General features: G+C 39.4%; 1 protein-coding gene across 1 annotated transcript in view; it reads right to left on the reverse strand.

The window, feature by feature from the left end:
• Positions 1-14,019, reverse strand: part of snx19b (sorting nexin 19b) — a 28,009-nt gene that overhangs the window by 1,967 nt on the left and 12,023 nt on the right. The window contains exons 12-14 of the mRNA XM_077566535.1: positions 4,739-4,923; positions 1,664-1,751; positions 1-1,252 (exon numbers count right to left, since the gene is read on the reverse strand). The exon at positions 1-1,252 is cut by the window's left edge and continues 1,967 nt beyond it. Of these exons, the coding sequence (XP_077422661.1) occupies positions 1,129-1,252; positions 1,664-1,751; positions 4,739-4,923 (397 nt within the window). The 3' untranslated portion in view covers positions 1-1,128. The remainder of the gene's footprint in view (positions 1,253-1,663; positions 1,752-4,738; positions 4,924-14,019) is intronic.

Below are 14,019 nucleotides of genomic sequence, written 5' to 3' on the forward strand. Positions count from 1 at the left end.
GTGATACTAGTCACAACAAAAGTACTTGCTTATTCTCAGTAACGCACACCGAAATGGCGCTGCCGGAAGTAATGAAATGAACAAGTGTTATCTCATAAGGAGACACACAGGAAACAAATGAGACGGAACAACATTTTTCGTCCCCCCCAGTCTTTCTGGCCACAAGAGCGGGGGCCGATACCAGTATCGATATCCATTGTGAATACCGATACCATGAAATGTGGCCTGGTATCGGTACTCACCCGTCCCTAATGATTATATATACTCAAGAGATTGAGTCCACGAGAACTAGACGAGGTTTTCGCAAAATAAGTTAATTACTAATATACATTTTCTAGTTTTTTTAATGTTTTCTTTTTATTGAGCAGACTGCAAGAAAATGAATGGTTTTAGCTTTAAAGTGCAAATGTAAACATATGAACCGTCATGAGGCTGCGCGTTGTAGTCTACTCCAAACATACAAAGTCAGCATAATTGAGCCTTTTTTTAAGCTCCCTTAATTGTTGATTGAATGTGAATTCAGGACAAAGTCAAGCGACAAGTCAGCTATTACGCCACAACACGCTGCCGGGAACAACTTCAAAATAAAAGCGTTCCAAGGCAATGATCATCATATATTTTGTAAATGACAGATCGGGAGCCACGTGGGAAGATAGGGATGAAATTCGGGAGTTTCACACACAAATCGCTGAAGTTGGAATCTCGTGCTGTGCAGGGACGACAAATGTCGTGGCGTTCTATAATATATACATAGTTTATACACACACAAACACACTTTTTGGGGGGAGTAACAGAGACTTTGGCTTGGAAGAGGGTGTAATTTACCAAACCTATGGAATATTGAACCAAAATTTGGTTCAATTAATATTTTGTTTTAATTTTTTTGTCAGTGTAAAATGAGGTAAACTAGATTACTGATTGTCAAGCAGACAACTTTTTGGCAAAATACTTTCAACTAAAGCTCGCTAGATCATTTAGCAACAGTTTAAGTACAGTATGTTGATGTTATGGCAGTGCCTGATTATATTTGAGGGAGGAAGCAATTTCCAAGTGTCCATCTTGAACTTAAAAGGTTTGCAAAAACGTGACTGAGGGCATCATGTCTAAGAGTTAATTTGGGTCATCTCCTCATGCCAAGAGTTTTTCTGGGTTCTTGGAAAGGCTCTGCAGCAAACTCCTTTGAAAGCTTTGCTCGGGTAATTCAGGAACCAGGAACTCCAATAAAAGGTCACAAATGCTGTAAACCAGGTGTCTAATAAAACAAAACATGGGAGTTTCATTAGCAATAGGAACAACAGTTCTACTGACTGTACTGAATTAGATAATTAAACTTAATCATTCAAAAGAGTCGTTCACCAAACCATTCAGTGCTTCATCACTTAGGTCATGGTGAGGGTCACATTTACTTCATGGTCCTTGTACACAGTCACTCGCAAGTTTACTTTGAGTGGTATACAACAAGAATGAACAGGAAATACAAGAATATACACGGTAGTAAGGTGTTTTTGCGACTTTATTCATGTTTGTCTGTACAAACACTTTTTGGAAAATTATGGTTAGAGATTGAATGGGCCAGCAGTGTTTTTTTAGGGGGGGAGTGGAATATCAAAAGGCATGTATTTAAGGGCTAACAAAATGAGTGCACAATAGTGGTCTTACTTACCTGTTAATGTTGGCGTTTTGGAAGGAATCAAGAACAGTCTGCCAGCTCTGTTTGTACTTCTCTGACCTGAGCAAATCTGTGACTACATCTGTGGAACCAAAGGTAGGAAAATTGAATGCCTAAATTATTTTCATATCAACATAGAGAAGCATCTGATCATCTTAGTTCACCACGCACAAAGTGAAATATTTAAAGCCTTTATTTGTTCAATTTGAATGATTATGGTTTAAAGACACAAAAATACTTTACATTTTTTTCCCAATATTTCACAAAATGTGAATATTTCATGTGACCAACAAGAAAGGATCTTAAAGACAGAATGGTTGGCCTTCTGAAATGCGTATTCAAGTCCCCTTAGTGACCTTAGCAATGTGTTGGGCCTCATGACAACATCAATGCGGCATAGCATGGAGACGATTGGTCTTAGAAACAGTTCAGCTATTATTGTAGCCCAAGAGGCTTTGATATCGGTCTTTAGATTGTCTGCATTTCAGGGTGTCTATTTCTTCATCTTCCTGTTAACTATAATATCCCATAATTTTTCAATGGAGTTCAAGTCAGGCGAGGTTGCTGGACAATCAGGTACTGTTCTCCCTTGGCAGTTTACACTTCCCGACATGAGGCAAAAAAAAAAAAGTCAGACTTTCCACCTTCCTTAAATGCAACATTAGACACTGTAATCTGTGATGTAATTGTCAGTCAACAGCAAGTAGCAAAATGGCTGCCCCCTGAGATGGGTAAAAACAAATCGATTTTGCTGCTTACGTCATATTCCACAAACACAATATTACCGTAATCAGAATACCGTGTTTGTAATAGTGGGGCCACACACAATATATTATTTGTTAAGAAATGTTGGGCTTGAATTCCCCTTAAAAACTATGGGTAAATTGAATGTTTTTAGAGCAAAGCAGGTATTGGTAGTTTTGGCTTTGTGGGCAGGGGACAAATCCTGCTGGAAAATAAAATCACTGTCTCCAAAAAGCTTGTTGGCAGCAGGAAGCATGGAGTGTTCTAAAATTTCCTGCTAGACAGCTCTGTTGACTGTGGACTTGAACAAAGACAATGGAACCACACCAGCAAGTGACATGGCTCCCCAAACCATTACTGTCCACCACTTTCTCTATTAAAAAAAAGGTATATAAATGAGAACACAAGCAATATTTTTATGAAATCAATGGCTGTCACCAACTGCCAATGGAGAGACTGTTGATGAGCTTCTGGATAATTTTACATCAAAAATCTCAAATGTTCTGGGTGCTGTTACTCAAATTAAACTTCACTTTTTCACATACCTTTGATTAAGGTCTTCTAAACGGTTTTAAATCATGTTTTTCCCCCCCTTTTAATTATTATTTTTTTTAACTTCCTTGAAATGTTTTCTAATGTTTTAACATTATCAAAGTATGCTCTTTCAGTAAATTTTGTAACCTACTCTTCTTTGCTTCTGAATCCTGTTAACTACTGTGTTTGTTGATGCTTATAGGTGTTGTCTTTCCTTGTGTAAAGCACATTGAGTTGAAATGTGCCATACAAATAAACTTGCCTTGCCTTACTGACGGCGGAAACTTCACACTGGACTTAAAGCAGTTCAACTTGTGTGCTTCTCCAAACTCTGGAAGACCTTGATTTCCAAATGAAATGCAAAATTTACTTAAATCTGAAAGGAGGACTTTGGACCACTGGGCAACATACTAGTACCCTAACCCTAACCGGGGCACTACTTGGAAATTTTCTCGGAACCTGCACTGCTTCACTCCAACCGTACGGAAACTCAAAGCATTGTTGAAATGTGCCGTTCGGTTATACAGATCGCACCAAAAACAGAGTGCCGGTGCGCACTCTATGCACTCCAACTGTGGACATGGTGCAACAATGCTTCAGGCGGTACGGATAGAAACAGTTCAAGCACAAGCTGCTGATTGGTTTAGACCATAGGCTGCGTTCGGAAAATTAATGAGAGGGGAGCGAGCTCTGCCTCTCCCGAACACAAACTTTCAGAGTGAATTTTTGCGACCGTAATGTTCATGGTCTCAGTTTTTGTAAATTAAAAAAATCCCCTAAAAAAAATATAGAATAATAATAAATAACTAAATCGCTAAATAGTGAGGTAACACTGCTTACTCGTCAATAGACATCTGACATTGGCGTCCCGCGTCCCAAAATGGCAACCATTTTGGCAGCATAGAAAACGCGTCACTTTGAGTAAACGGCAAACGCCACACTAACAATGATTGACCAGCTGCCACAACGAAAAGAGACACAAAAAAAAAGGATCGAGAATGCTCCAGGTTACCAAGAGGAACCAATGCGTAGCCAATGTTACACTTTGTACATGGTGGCAAAATCAGCAGATGCTGTTACCACATGCAAAATGTGTTTCGTTCATTTGTGCTGCTACAGTTTAATAGATATTACACCATTGAATTTAATAACTGACAAACACCATAAAGAAGACTTTTTATGGTATAAATGACGGCGGCCGCGGCGGATTGCTAAATTGCCGACATAAATAACACTGCCAAGACTTTCGTCAAACTGCCAACTTTGACCACACATAAAGGGGTACTAAATCTGGATTGTACAAACTTGTAAAGCCTTTGTATGATCAGATTTGAAAGCACTCACCGGCAGGTAATTCCACATTAGCAGCATCGCCAAGTTGTAAAAAAAAAAAAACAAACCCTGACAATTCATCGGCAATCCAACATGTCCACCCCGTGCATGTATATCATGTATTTTTCACCAAAGTGACTTACAATGCTCTTGGGGGGAAAGTTGACAGATAGTTTTTGCCCTCCACATCATTGTAGCCCATTAACGCTGCACCAATACTTTCCTGCCGCAGGGGGGCGTGTTCAGAGAAAGTCACGTGATGTCAGTGGTTAACTTCTTTTTACTTGTTGGGCAGTTAAACGTGTTAAAATGTGACAACATTGCCCATAAAGTGGATAAATGTTTTTTGACTGTGACAAGTTTGACCCAGGAACACATGTTTCCATTCTTTCTGATACATTTTCAAATCAGAGGTCAACCAGTGTTTGAACAGATTTTGTTCGACTTCAAGTTTTGTACCTGGCAGGAGACTCATCAGACAATGCAAGGCTTGTTTCTTGGCGTTGTCTTTCTGCTGCTGACTTCGTTCTATTTGAGGCAAAGTGGGCAAAACTCCTCCTGGCCATACAGACTCCTGGATGACCTGAAGGTAATGGACCCAGTATCTGGTACATGTCAGATTGGCCACACACACATCCAGCCATCTGAAATTTGAAAATACACAAGTTTCAGGTTAAACATATGAACAAAACTGGGGCTTTGGTTAATAAGATTTTGAAATAATGGTATGTTCATGTGAAATTGATGTGCATTTTTTTCAGGATAAGAAACATAACTTCTACAAAGAGATGTAATATCATGCGAGCGCACATTGACATTGGCGCCAGTCTGTTGACCTCTTGTCACTGGATTACACAGGTTAACACAACGGTGATCGAGTTCAATGTGTTGTGACCTTGTCATTGTGCCTGACTTGAACAATCATGTTGTCAGACCAGCCAATCCATTTTAAATGCAGCCAATGCCTAATTGCATTCCTATACGGATTTGGAACTTCAAGTGCAGTGGAGAGGTCCCACTTGGCATGGTCTCACACTACAGGTGATCCCAATGTGTGATCCCGCCCCCCCCCCCCCACGCCCCTACAAAAAATCATTTTGCATAACTGTTGGACTTAAGGTCTTGTAATGAGCAAATTTAATACGCTGGGTGCTAGGGGACATGGACCTTTCATTTAAGCCTGACCTCTTGGTCATCAAGATTTATTATCTCGGGGTGGAAACACAGTTGCCACCCCAACTGGAAGAGGATGTTATTTAAAGCAACAAGTGTTTTGTCAGTTATTTACAATAAAAACATTTTTTTTCAGCTCAAGCAAGTAAACTACTGCCAGGTAAAAGCCAAATCAAAACTGCATACACAAAATGTGGTTAAAGGGGGTTTCAGTAGGTTGCTTGGAAAACCTTCTTTTGTTTATTTCCCAAACATATTTGTTCATTGCTTTTCCCACTGGTTTAATGAGCTCTTTGCACAAATCCACTACTTTCTGAACTCAATACCACTCCTTTATTTCCTGTCGTTCATGATTGGACAAAGTTATTACTCCAGGTGTGTCTGGCCATTGTCGTGGTTACTGAGGTCAGGCACACCTGGATTAATCAGTTTGTCCAATCATGAAAGACAAGAAATAAAGGAGTGGTATTAAGTTCAGGATGTACTTGATTTGTACAACGAGCCTATTGATCTCATCATTTAAAGTTTGACCTAGTGTCAGGATTTTTATTCACAACAAATGAACTACAAATATATGTCAGATAACAACAAAAGATAAATAAGTGGAGCTTGATGTTACGGTAACTGATGGCCGGGTGTTCGCCTCCATTTTCTGGTAGAGAACAGTCACACTATCACAACATGCTTGTCCAGGTACTATTTAGGTGACTTCTTGATTAAACAAACCCGTTGGTAATCAGGCCTGGGTGTGGGCAGTAAAACTGAACTTGGCTTAACAAAAACTGTGGTTAATTTAGCTTTACAATGTACCAATTTACCATGTGGGGCCAATACTTTTGCTCACTTGAAATGTGAGTGGCTTCAAAAACAACATCTAGATATATAAATACCATGAAATAAAAGCTGGAATTCAAAACTTTTGTCTCATATTCATATTTTGATCTGAAACCCAAATGTTAATGTACAACAAAAACAAAGGACTTGACCTTGCCGTTCCAATACTTTTGTAGGGGGCTGTATATCTGAGGTCTAGAATTTTGGTCATGGTTAAAGCACAGCAAGTGGACAATGAAGTCTAATTCTTCAGCAACTCAGACAAAACCAGTGATCGGAAACAAAGAATTGCTTAAAAAAAATCAAAAGCGACCACAGTTGGTTACATTGTTGTAACAGAAAAGTATTGAGCTCTGACTTTATTCTGACTAACTTCTATTGAATGCATTGTTAGTCCTGGTTCTAATTAAGAGCTTCTTTGTCAGTGAACTCAGTTACATCAGAGATGCTTATAAGAAAAACACAACAGAAACATCCTGAAAATAGTTGACAATCCCACAGATGAAATCACTCATCTGTATCCTGTGAGCAAAAAGGAATAAATCACTAGTTATTATATAGATGTGGTAGGACCATGACCAAACAATTCCAGGGTACTAGGACACTAGTGATTTTTTTTATTTGATCACCCCACATAAACCACAAAAGCCAAAGTCTGTTGTTAGAGTGAAGGCACATCAGACAACAAAACAACAAGTGCTTGGTAGGAATGAGAAGGTTTAGGTTGTCCAGCAACTACAAGACACTAATGCAAGTCAAGCGAGACGTTTATGAACATCAGCATCACGAAGAGGCATTTGTCTGGACTTGAGAATGATTCGTATTCTCTTGTAGACCAGAAACGAGACAGATGTTTTTCACATTATCCGTCTGATTAATATTTGTTGGCACAACAACAAATAAACTTGTAAGGAAAGAGACCATTTTTTGAATACATTCTTAAAACACTGTCACGTTATAAAATTATCCCCAAAAGCCCTTGCCAATGGTAATAACATTCCATATCTGTAAGGGATCCAGTCACTTTAAAACAGGCAGATGTGTTGCAATTTAGTAGGATTTATTGCATTTCCAGATTGAAAGACATGAGAATAATTATGTGGAAAAACAAAAAATTAGTTGACCTTGTTGATCCAGACGTGTATTGAATTGAATTGCTAAAAAATACCCTCAATCAGACACAGTACTTAATGTGCTAGAGAGGAAACCATCAGGCATGCATACGCTATCACAGCTGTGAGTATTCTACTACATTCCAACGCTTCATTTACTTTCTTGGCAAAAAAAATGAATTTAGCACCAGGTGCTGAGTAAAAACAGATCTACACAGACTGAGAAGCAGAAACATAATTTGAAATTGGTCAATAAGTGTTAATCGCCCATTTGTAAAAGTCAGTCCAGTGATGGCTATGAACAACGCTGCAGACTTTCCATAACATCTTAAATGTTCAGCTTTTAACAGGTCAAACAATACTTATACAAAAACCTGCTTTTAATATTCTACTATTAATTAGTTTGGTTTGACAACTGATTTAATTCCTTGCTGTTCTGGCACAAAACTACACTGCGTCATATGTAGAGATACTACCTCTTGTCTAAGTGGCATATTGGATTGTGCAGGTGTACCTAATAAAGTGGTCACAAAATGTTCCAGTCAATGCAGTTGACTCGCAATTCTAGCTAACCACAATTTTTGTCAGCATTGAGGCAAATACCTCATTGATGTGATATGTCTGCTCCCAGTGAAGCATACAGACCCAGTCTAGCAGTCTGGTTCACGATTGTCACTTCAGCACTTTTAATCAGGTTAATCATGGTACAGTCTGACAGTCATCAACGTTCATTCTATTTTCATATGTAGTTTGAATGTGGACACATGTAATTTGATTAATTTGGGACTGTTATGGTGCCTTGATTCACAACAAGGTCAAAACATAAACATGACATCTGAACCAGGGCCCAGAATATCACATATGGTACACAGAGGTTTACATTAACACTGCAATGGTTCAGAGCATATCATGTTCATACTATACTATAAATATCTACCTGCTACTAGATCTCTGCCTTTACTACAACAACATTCACCAAATTAAGTTTCTGCTGTCATCACCACTTGAGTCTTATGGCAATCATGGTGGGGATTGATTTCCCATTGGCCCAAGCAAACCCACACACAGTTTTCAGCCAATTAAAGCAAACGAATGCCAAGTAATGCTATATCAGATGTTGCGGTCTGGTGGAGTCTTAGTCTCTATTGCGTTATTGCTACCGTAAAACCCACCAGAGTGGTTTTCCAGCTCAACTGTCAAATTAATATTTGTAAGCCGGAAAAATGAAGAGGAAAATACCACCGTGTCATGTGCCTTGTCTAGCAACAGTGGCCAAATAAGTGATATTTTAAGTATAACATAAGAAGAGGTTAATCAACTGCCAAGTCGCCCAGTTACAAGCACAGAAGACAAAAAGGAACACGTGGCTTTGTTAACCTACAAGCATGAGTTCCATTCTCTAATAAACCTGCCACAATATAATACCATCACGACAGCTGCTTGGAAAACGTGTTATGCAAGAAGGTCTACAGTATAAATGCATAAAAGACCTGCCGAGCTGACCAACAACTGTACAAACTAGCGCCTTTGATTTCTGCTGCCATTTATGGTCAACGCAGACAAGTAAAACCCAGTGCTGTTTGAGCTAAAATAAGCCTACAAGTTTTTCAACAGACATGATGTCATTGCACAAGTATGTCTCTGGAGACACAGGATGAACCATTACTTTGGAGGCACATCTCAGGGCCCAGACTCAGGTGAGTGTTGAAAACAGACACCAGAGATGTTTGGAGGCTTATGGACTGCTGCATGACTTCATCCTGCGACTGTCTTTATTTACAACACACTGTTGTGTTTACCCCTCATCAAGATAATTTTGTAAGCATCCAAGTGGTGTTTCAGTATGTCCTACTTGCTTTTCATGGAACTGAATTAACAGAGTCGATAATTAGGTGTCATATTTACTTGTGACTTGTTGTGACAACCTAATATAGTGTGTATTTCATAACCTTTACATGACTACACTTACTGACATATTAATTAGCCTTTAAATTGACTATTTACAGTTGAGATTATTTGCATAAAATATTGATTAATGGTAGGTTCACTTAGCCAAAAATATTCCAGCTGTTAATTTTAGTCAAAATAAAACATTAAGAGTAGATATTAATTGAATGTATACACTGAATATGAAAAACATGTTGCTGCATAAACAAATGACTACAGACGGCTATTAATATAGTGACCAACAAGTCAAACAAAACTTGACGGAATCGGTGACTAAAATTGGGAAGCTCAGCGTGCATTTTTTTTTAATTATCGCTTCAACTTTGACCTTAATTGGTGAGACACAAAGACAACCTGCTTCCACTTAGCGGAGTGTGTCTAGTTATGACCGAGAAACAGCCTGTGCAGAGATGTCACACCACCTCCAGCCTAACCAAGCTGATAGATCACATGTGGTTATGCAACAACCAGCTTTTTATCCAATTCTCTCCTCACTTCTCATCAATTGCAAATGTGTCACGTATAAACAGCAGTGGTCTGGCATAAACTGCCAGGGAGTGACTTCCGGCTGACAGTAGCACTGAGAATCCAGCAGCATATCTCTTGTCATTGCTCAAACTTTGTGACAAACCAATATATGAATCAGTCATGACATCTTTCCAGTAAAATTATTACAAATTATTTCAAATGATAAACACCAGTTTAAAGATTTAGAGGGAAACATACTTAATTTACCATATTACTGACAAGATGGTCAAATGTTGTGTTAGCACATGATGAAAAAAAATCAAAAGCATTCAGTCAGGAAGAAGTGCCAGTTGAAACACAGTGTCCAAACTAATAAACTCTAGGAACCACCGCTGTTAAAATCCCATCTGGAAGACAGTTAGGCTCTTGACAGATAGCAAATCAGGGTTAATCAAATCCAAAGACAAACGGCTACTATTGTAATCCTGCTGATATATCAAAACAGATAGATGATAGTAAATATTTTTGGATGTGGTAAATTAGGTGAATGTGGGTTTTTCCTCAAGTTTTCCAAGTCTGCAGCTGGCTAAACAGTAGAGGACCTGTTACTGCAAACGGATTTGGTCAATTATATATAACATTGGCCCAGTTGTGTCTAAATTCATAAGTATCACACCGTCCAGAACATATTCTTTTTTATAAGAGCACATTATTCATTACCAACTTTTTACCATTCCAATCATGTAAAAAATAGCCATTATTCTGACTATAATGAGCAAATTAGACCTTCCTATAATTTGTACAAAAACACATGTTCATATGTCCTCACTAGTAATATAGAATACCCCATACAAAAATAAGCCTTTTACATCATGTTCATGTTGGCATATAACCGCATACTCAGATTTTTGTATTATTTTTTTAAGAACCAATATTATGGTCAATGACTAATGCAGTAAGATGTCACATTCATTTACGCAGATTGAAACTCAAGCAAACACTCAATGCTAAGAAAGATCTCTCGAATAGTGAAGCAAAAACAGTGACACAAACAGTGAAAGAAACGGACTGACTGAAAGACTGAGGTCATTCCCTAAAGACAGCTGCTGACAGGCTTTGAATCTTCTACTCATCCTCAACTAGAATATCAAGTTGTCATCAAGGACTCGCAGTCCCATCGGAATTGTTTATGTGAGCATTAATATGCCATTTTAGGAAGTAAAAATAAAGAATCACTCAGTCATTGAGAGACAGGTGCAGAAGAGGACTTTAGAGGGGACAATTATGTTGTACTGTAAAGGAAACTAACCCAATGCCAAAGAACTGTAAATGAATACGCATAGCGCAGTTCACTATGCAATAACTACATCATTGATTGGGTCTCAAGTAGGGATGGGCGAGTACCGATACCAGGTGCCAGTATCGGGCCGATACCAGGTGCCAGTATCGGGCCGATACCAGGTACCAGTATCGGGCCGATACCAGCCTTATTTCAAGGTATCAGTAGTCACGACAGCGTCCGATCTTGTGGCCGTTTTACGATCAGGAACTAAAATTAGAAGAAAAGAAAATGTCCATGAATTTAATGCAATTATTAGGAAAAGTGGGGTATATAGGTCTTTCTTGAAAATTATCTTCATTTTATTAAGGAAATGTTATGTATCTAAAAGTACTAGTGGTATCAGTACTTGGTATTGGTGACTATTCAAGAGTTGGTCTGAAAAAAGTGGCATCATATCCTAGTACATAAGTCGGAGCTCTGAAAAATCATATTGTGAAGTTATGGTTGTAACAACAACAATAACCCAGGTTGTCTCCACAGCTGCAACCGGTGTTCCAAAGCAAGCACTGCATATTGCAAGGGAATAACTGTAAGAACATTGTTCATCCTTTCAAATGTCTGTCTACTTTAAAAGTGCATGCATAACAGCTACATGATTCCAGTTGCTTTTGACTTCCAGGTAGCATTCTAAGGGGAAAAAATCCTATCTGTACTTAACAGAGAAGATAGGGGAGAAGATACTCCTGAGTGCTGTCTAAAAGTATGACAAATGAGAGGAAATACCTGCCACACAGTGCTGTCACTGCAGTGCTGACAGACCGCTGCCTAATATAGACGAGGTCAAACAAAAGCACAAGGCCTGTCATACTTGGCAGTTGGAACTATTTAAAATAGCAGACGCTGTATCAAAATGAAGCAACAATATTTTTGTACCGACACCCTAGGGAGCATCAGGTCACACCATTAGTCTGGAAGGCCAGAAGTGGACAGCACTGTCGGCATATTGGTTTACAGGCAGCTATTTGACATAGCGATCAGAAACAAATGTTTGGGTAGTTTATCACAAGACTACTTCTTCAGGGTCACCGGCATTGTAAATAATGTAGTTTCTGCAGCGGTAAAAGCGTAGATTGTCATTGTTTTAATTTTATTTTACAACAAATATAATCTGGAAGATCATAAAAATATCACAAATGAAAGAAAGCTCCTTTAACACAGCTTATTTTTGAAAGAACATCGCAGGGTCCCATAATTCACTTTTCATCAACCCTGTAAACCCTCTCAACACCCAGCATGTCTCCCATTTCCCTTCAGCTCATAAACATCTTCCCTCTCTGTGGAAAAACGTGTCCCGACCTGGCAAAGTCAACTGTCTGAGTTCAAATGTAGTTTCCAGCAATTCTTTCTTTGTTGCAAAACCTTGTAAGAGTGCCTACAGAAGTCAAGATTGACCCAACGTAAATAATAGCAAATACCAGCTGGAATGCTCTAAAGCCCGTATCTCACCAAGCGGCGAAGGCTCGCACATAGCAAATGTTTTTTGTCAGGGTTCGTTCAAGGTCGCAAAGACATTCGTTAGACGTTCGCCAACAGTTTTTATGTTATTTCTTGGGGCCCCAAAAAAAACTGTTTGCGACCATTAAAACGTCTGCCAAATGCCTTTGCGACAGTTTGTAACTCAGAACAAACCTTGACAAAAAACAACAACATTCGCTATATGCTAGAGGGTGACACTTGGGAGTGGATTTTCTCCCATCTCGTCCCGTTCGGACCAAAGTAAAAAAAAAAAAAAATCCTGTTCCATCCTGCTCCCAGTGAAAACAACTCCTGTCCGTCCAGCTCCCATTCAGAATGACTCCAACTCCCGTACCACTCCCATTTTGGAGGTCAATAACATTTAACTCTTTCACTGCCACTGACGTTTAAAGACGTCAAGTAAAAACCTACGGAGCACTGCCAATGACGTCAAAAGACGTCATCCAATTTTTTTTATTTTTTTATTTTTTGAAATGGGTGGGGGGAATCCCTCCGCATCTCTGGTGAAAGTTTCAATTAGGTCTCTTGTGCCTAAGGACTATTTTTGGCCCCTAGAGGGCAGCGATGACTGTCTTTTGACAAGATCGGGTGGGCGTCAGTAGAGGCGGAGCTAGAGCGTCGAGCAGGAGATCAGAATGGAAAACAAAGGCGACCGTTTGCGAGGAGTTCACGCCAGAGCCGTTTTATTTCAAAGACAAAAGCATCGACCAAAACTAAAAGAGCACATTGATGACAACGATGATCATGAGGGTGATGACTCCGTGGATGGAAAGCATTGACGCGGCAGTAAAAGACGTGGGGGGGGGGGGGGGGGAGCTAGATGGCTGAGGAGGAAGTGGTGCCCGTTTGGAAAGAAGCTCTCTACACTTACAGGACGAAAGGGATCGACCAACGCTAAAAGAGCACTTTGATGACGACGATGATCATCATCGATGATGATGAAGGTGAATCCGAGCTTGACGGCGAAATTGGAACCGCTGACGCGGCGGTTATGACGGCGTCATAAACGCGGAGCACAATCGAGCACGCACAGGCGGACGTTCAATCGGACGACGGAGAGTGCCCCGAGTCCAATGCATATTCATCGGAGGAGTGTACAGTCTGCTACTTGCTATTTATTCCCCGGAAAAAAAGGAAAGTGTAACTAACGTGTAACGTTTGCACGCGAAACGGACAAAGTGAAAGTAAACTGTTGTGCGAGTCCAGCGGCATCTCCTTGCACGCAGGAGAGCGTTATAAAAAGAAAAATTGTATTTGAAACATCCACATAATTGTTAGTACCACAGTTGCACACATTTGTAAATAGTTTGCGAAATTGTTTTGTCAAATTGTTACACTGTTGAATGGAAATAAACGTATTTTGCAATCAAAAAACACTTTTTCATTGT

Source organism: Vanacampus margaritifer, chromosome 5 (genome assembly GCF_051991255.1).
Source record: "Vanacampus margaritifer isolate UIUO_Vmar chromosome 5, RoL_Vmar_1.0, whole genome shotgun sequence".
NCBI classification, from domain to species: Eukaryota; Metazoa; Chordata; class Actinopteri; order Syngnathiformes; family Syngnathidae; genus Vanacampus; species Vanacampus margaritifer.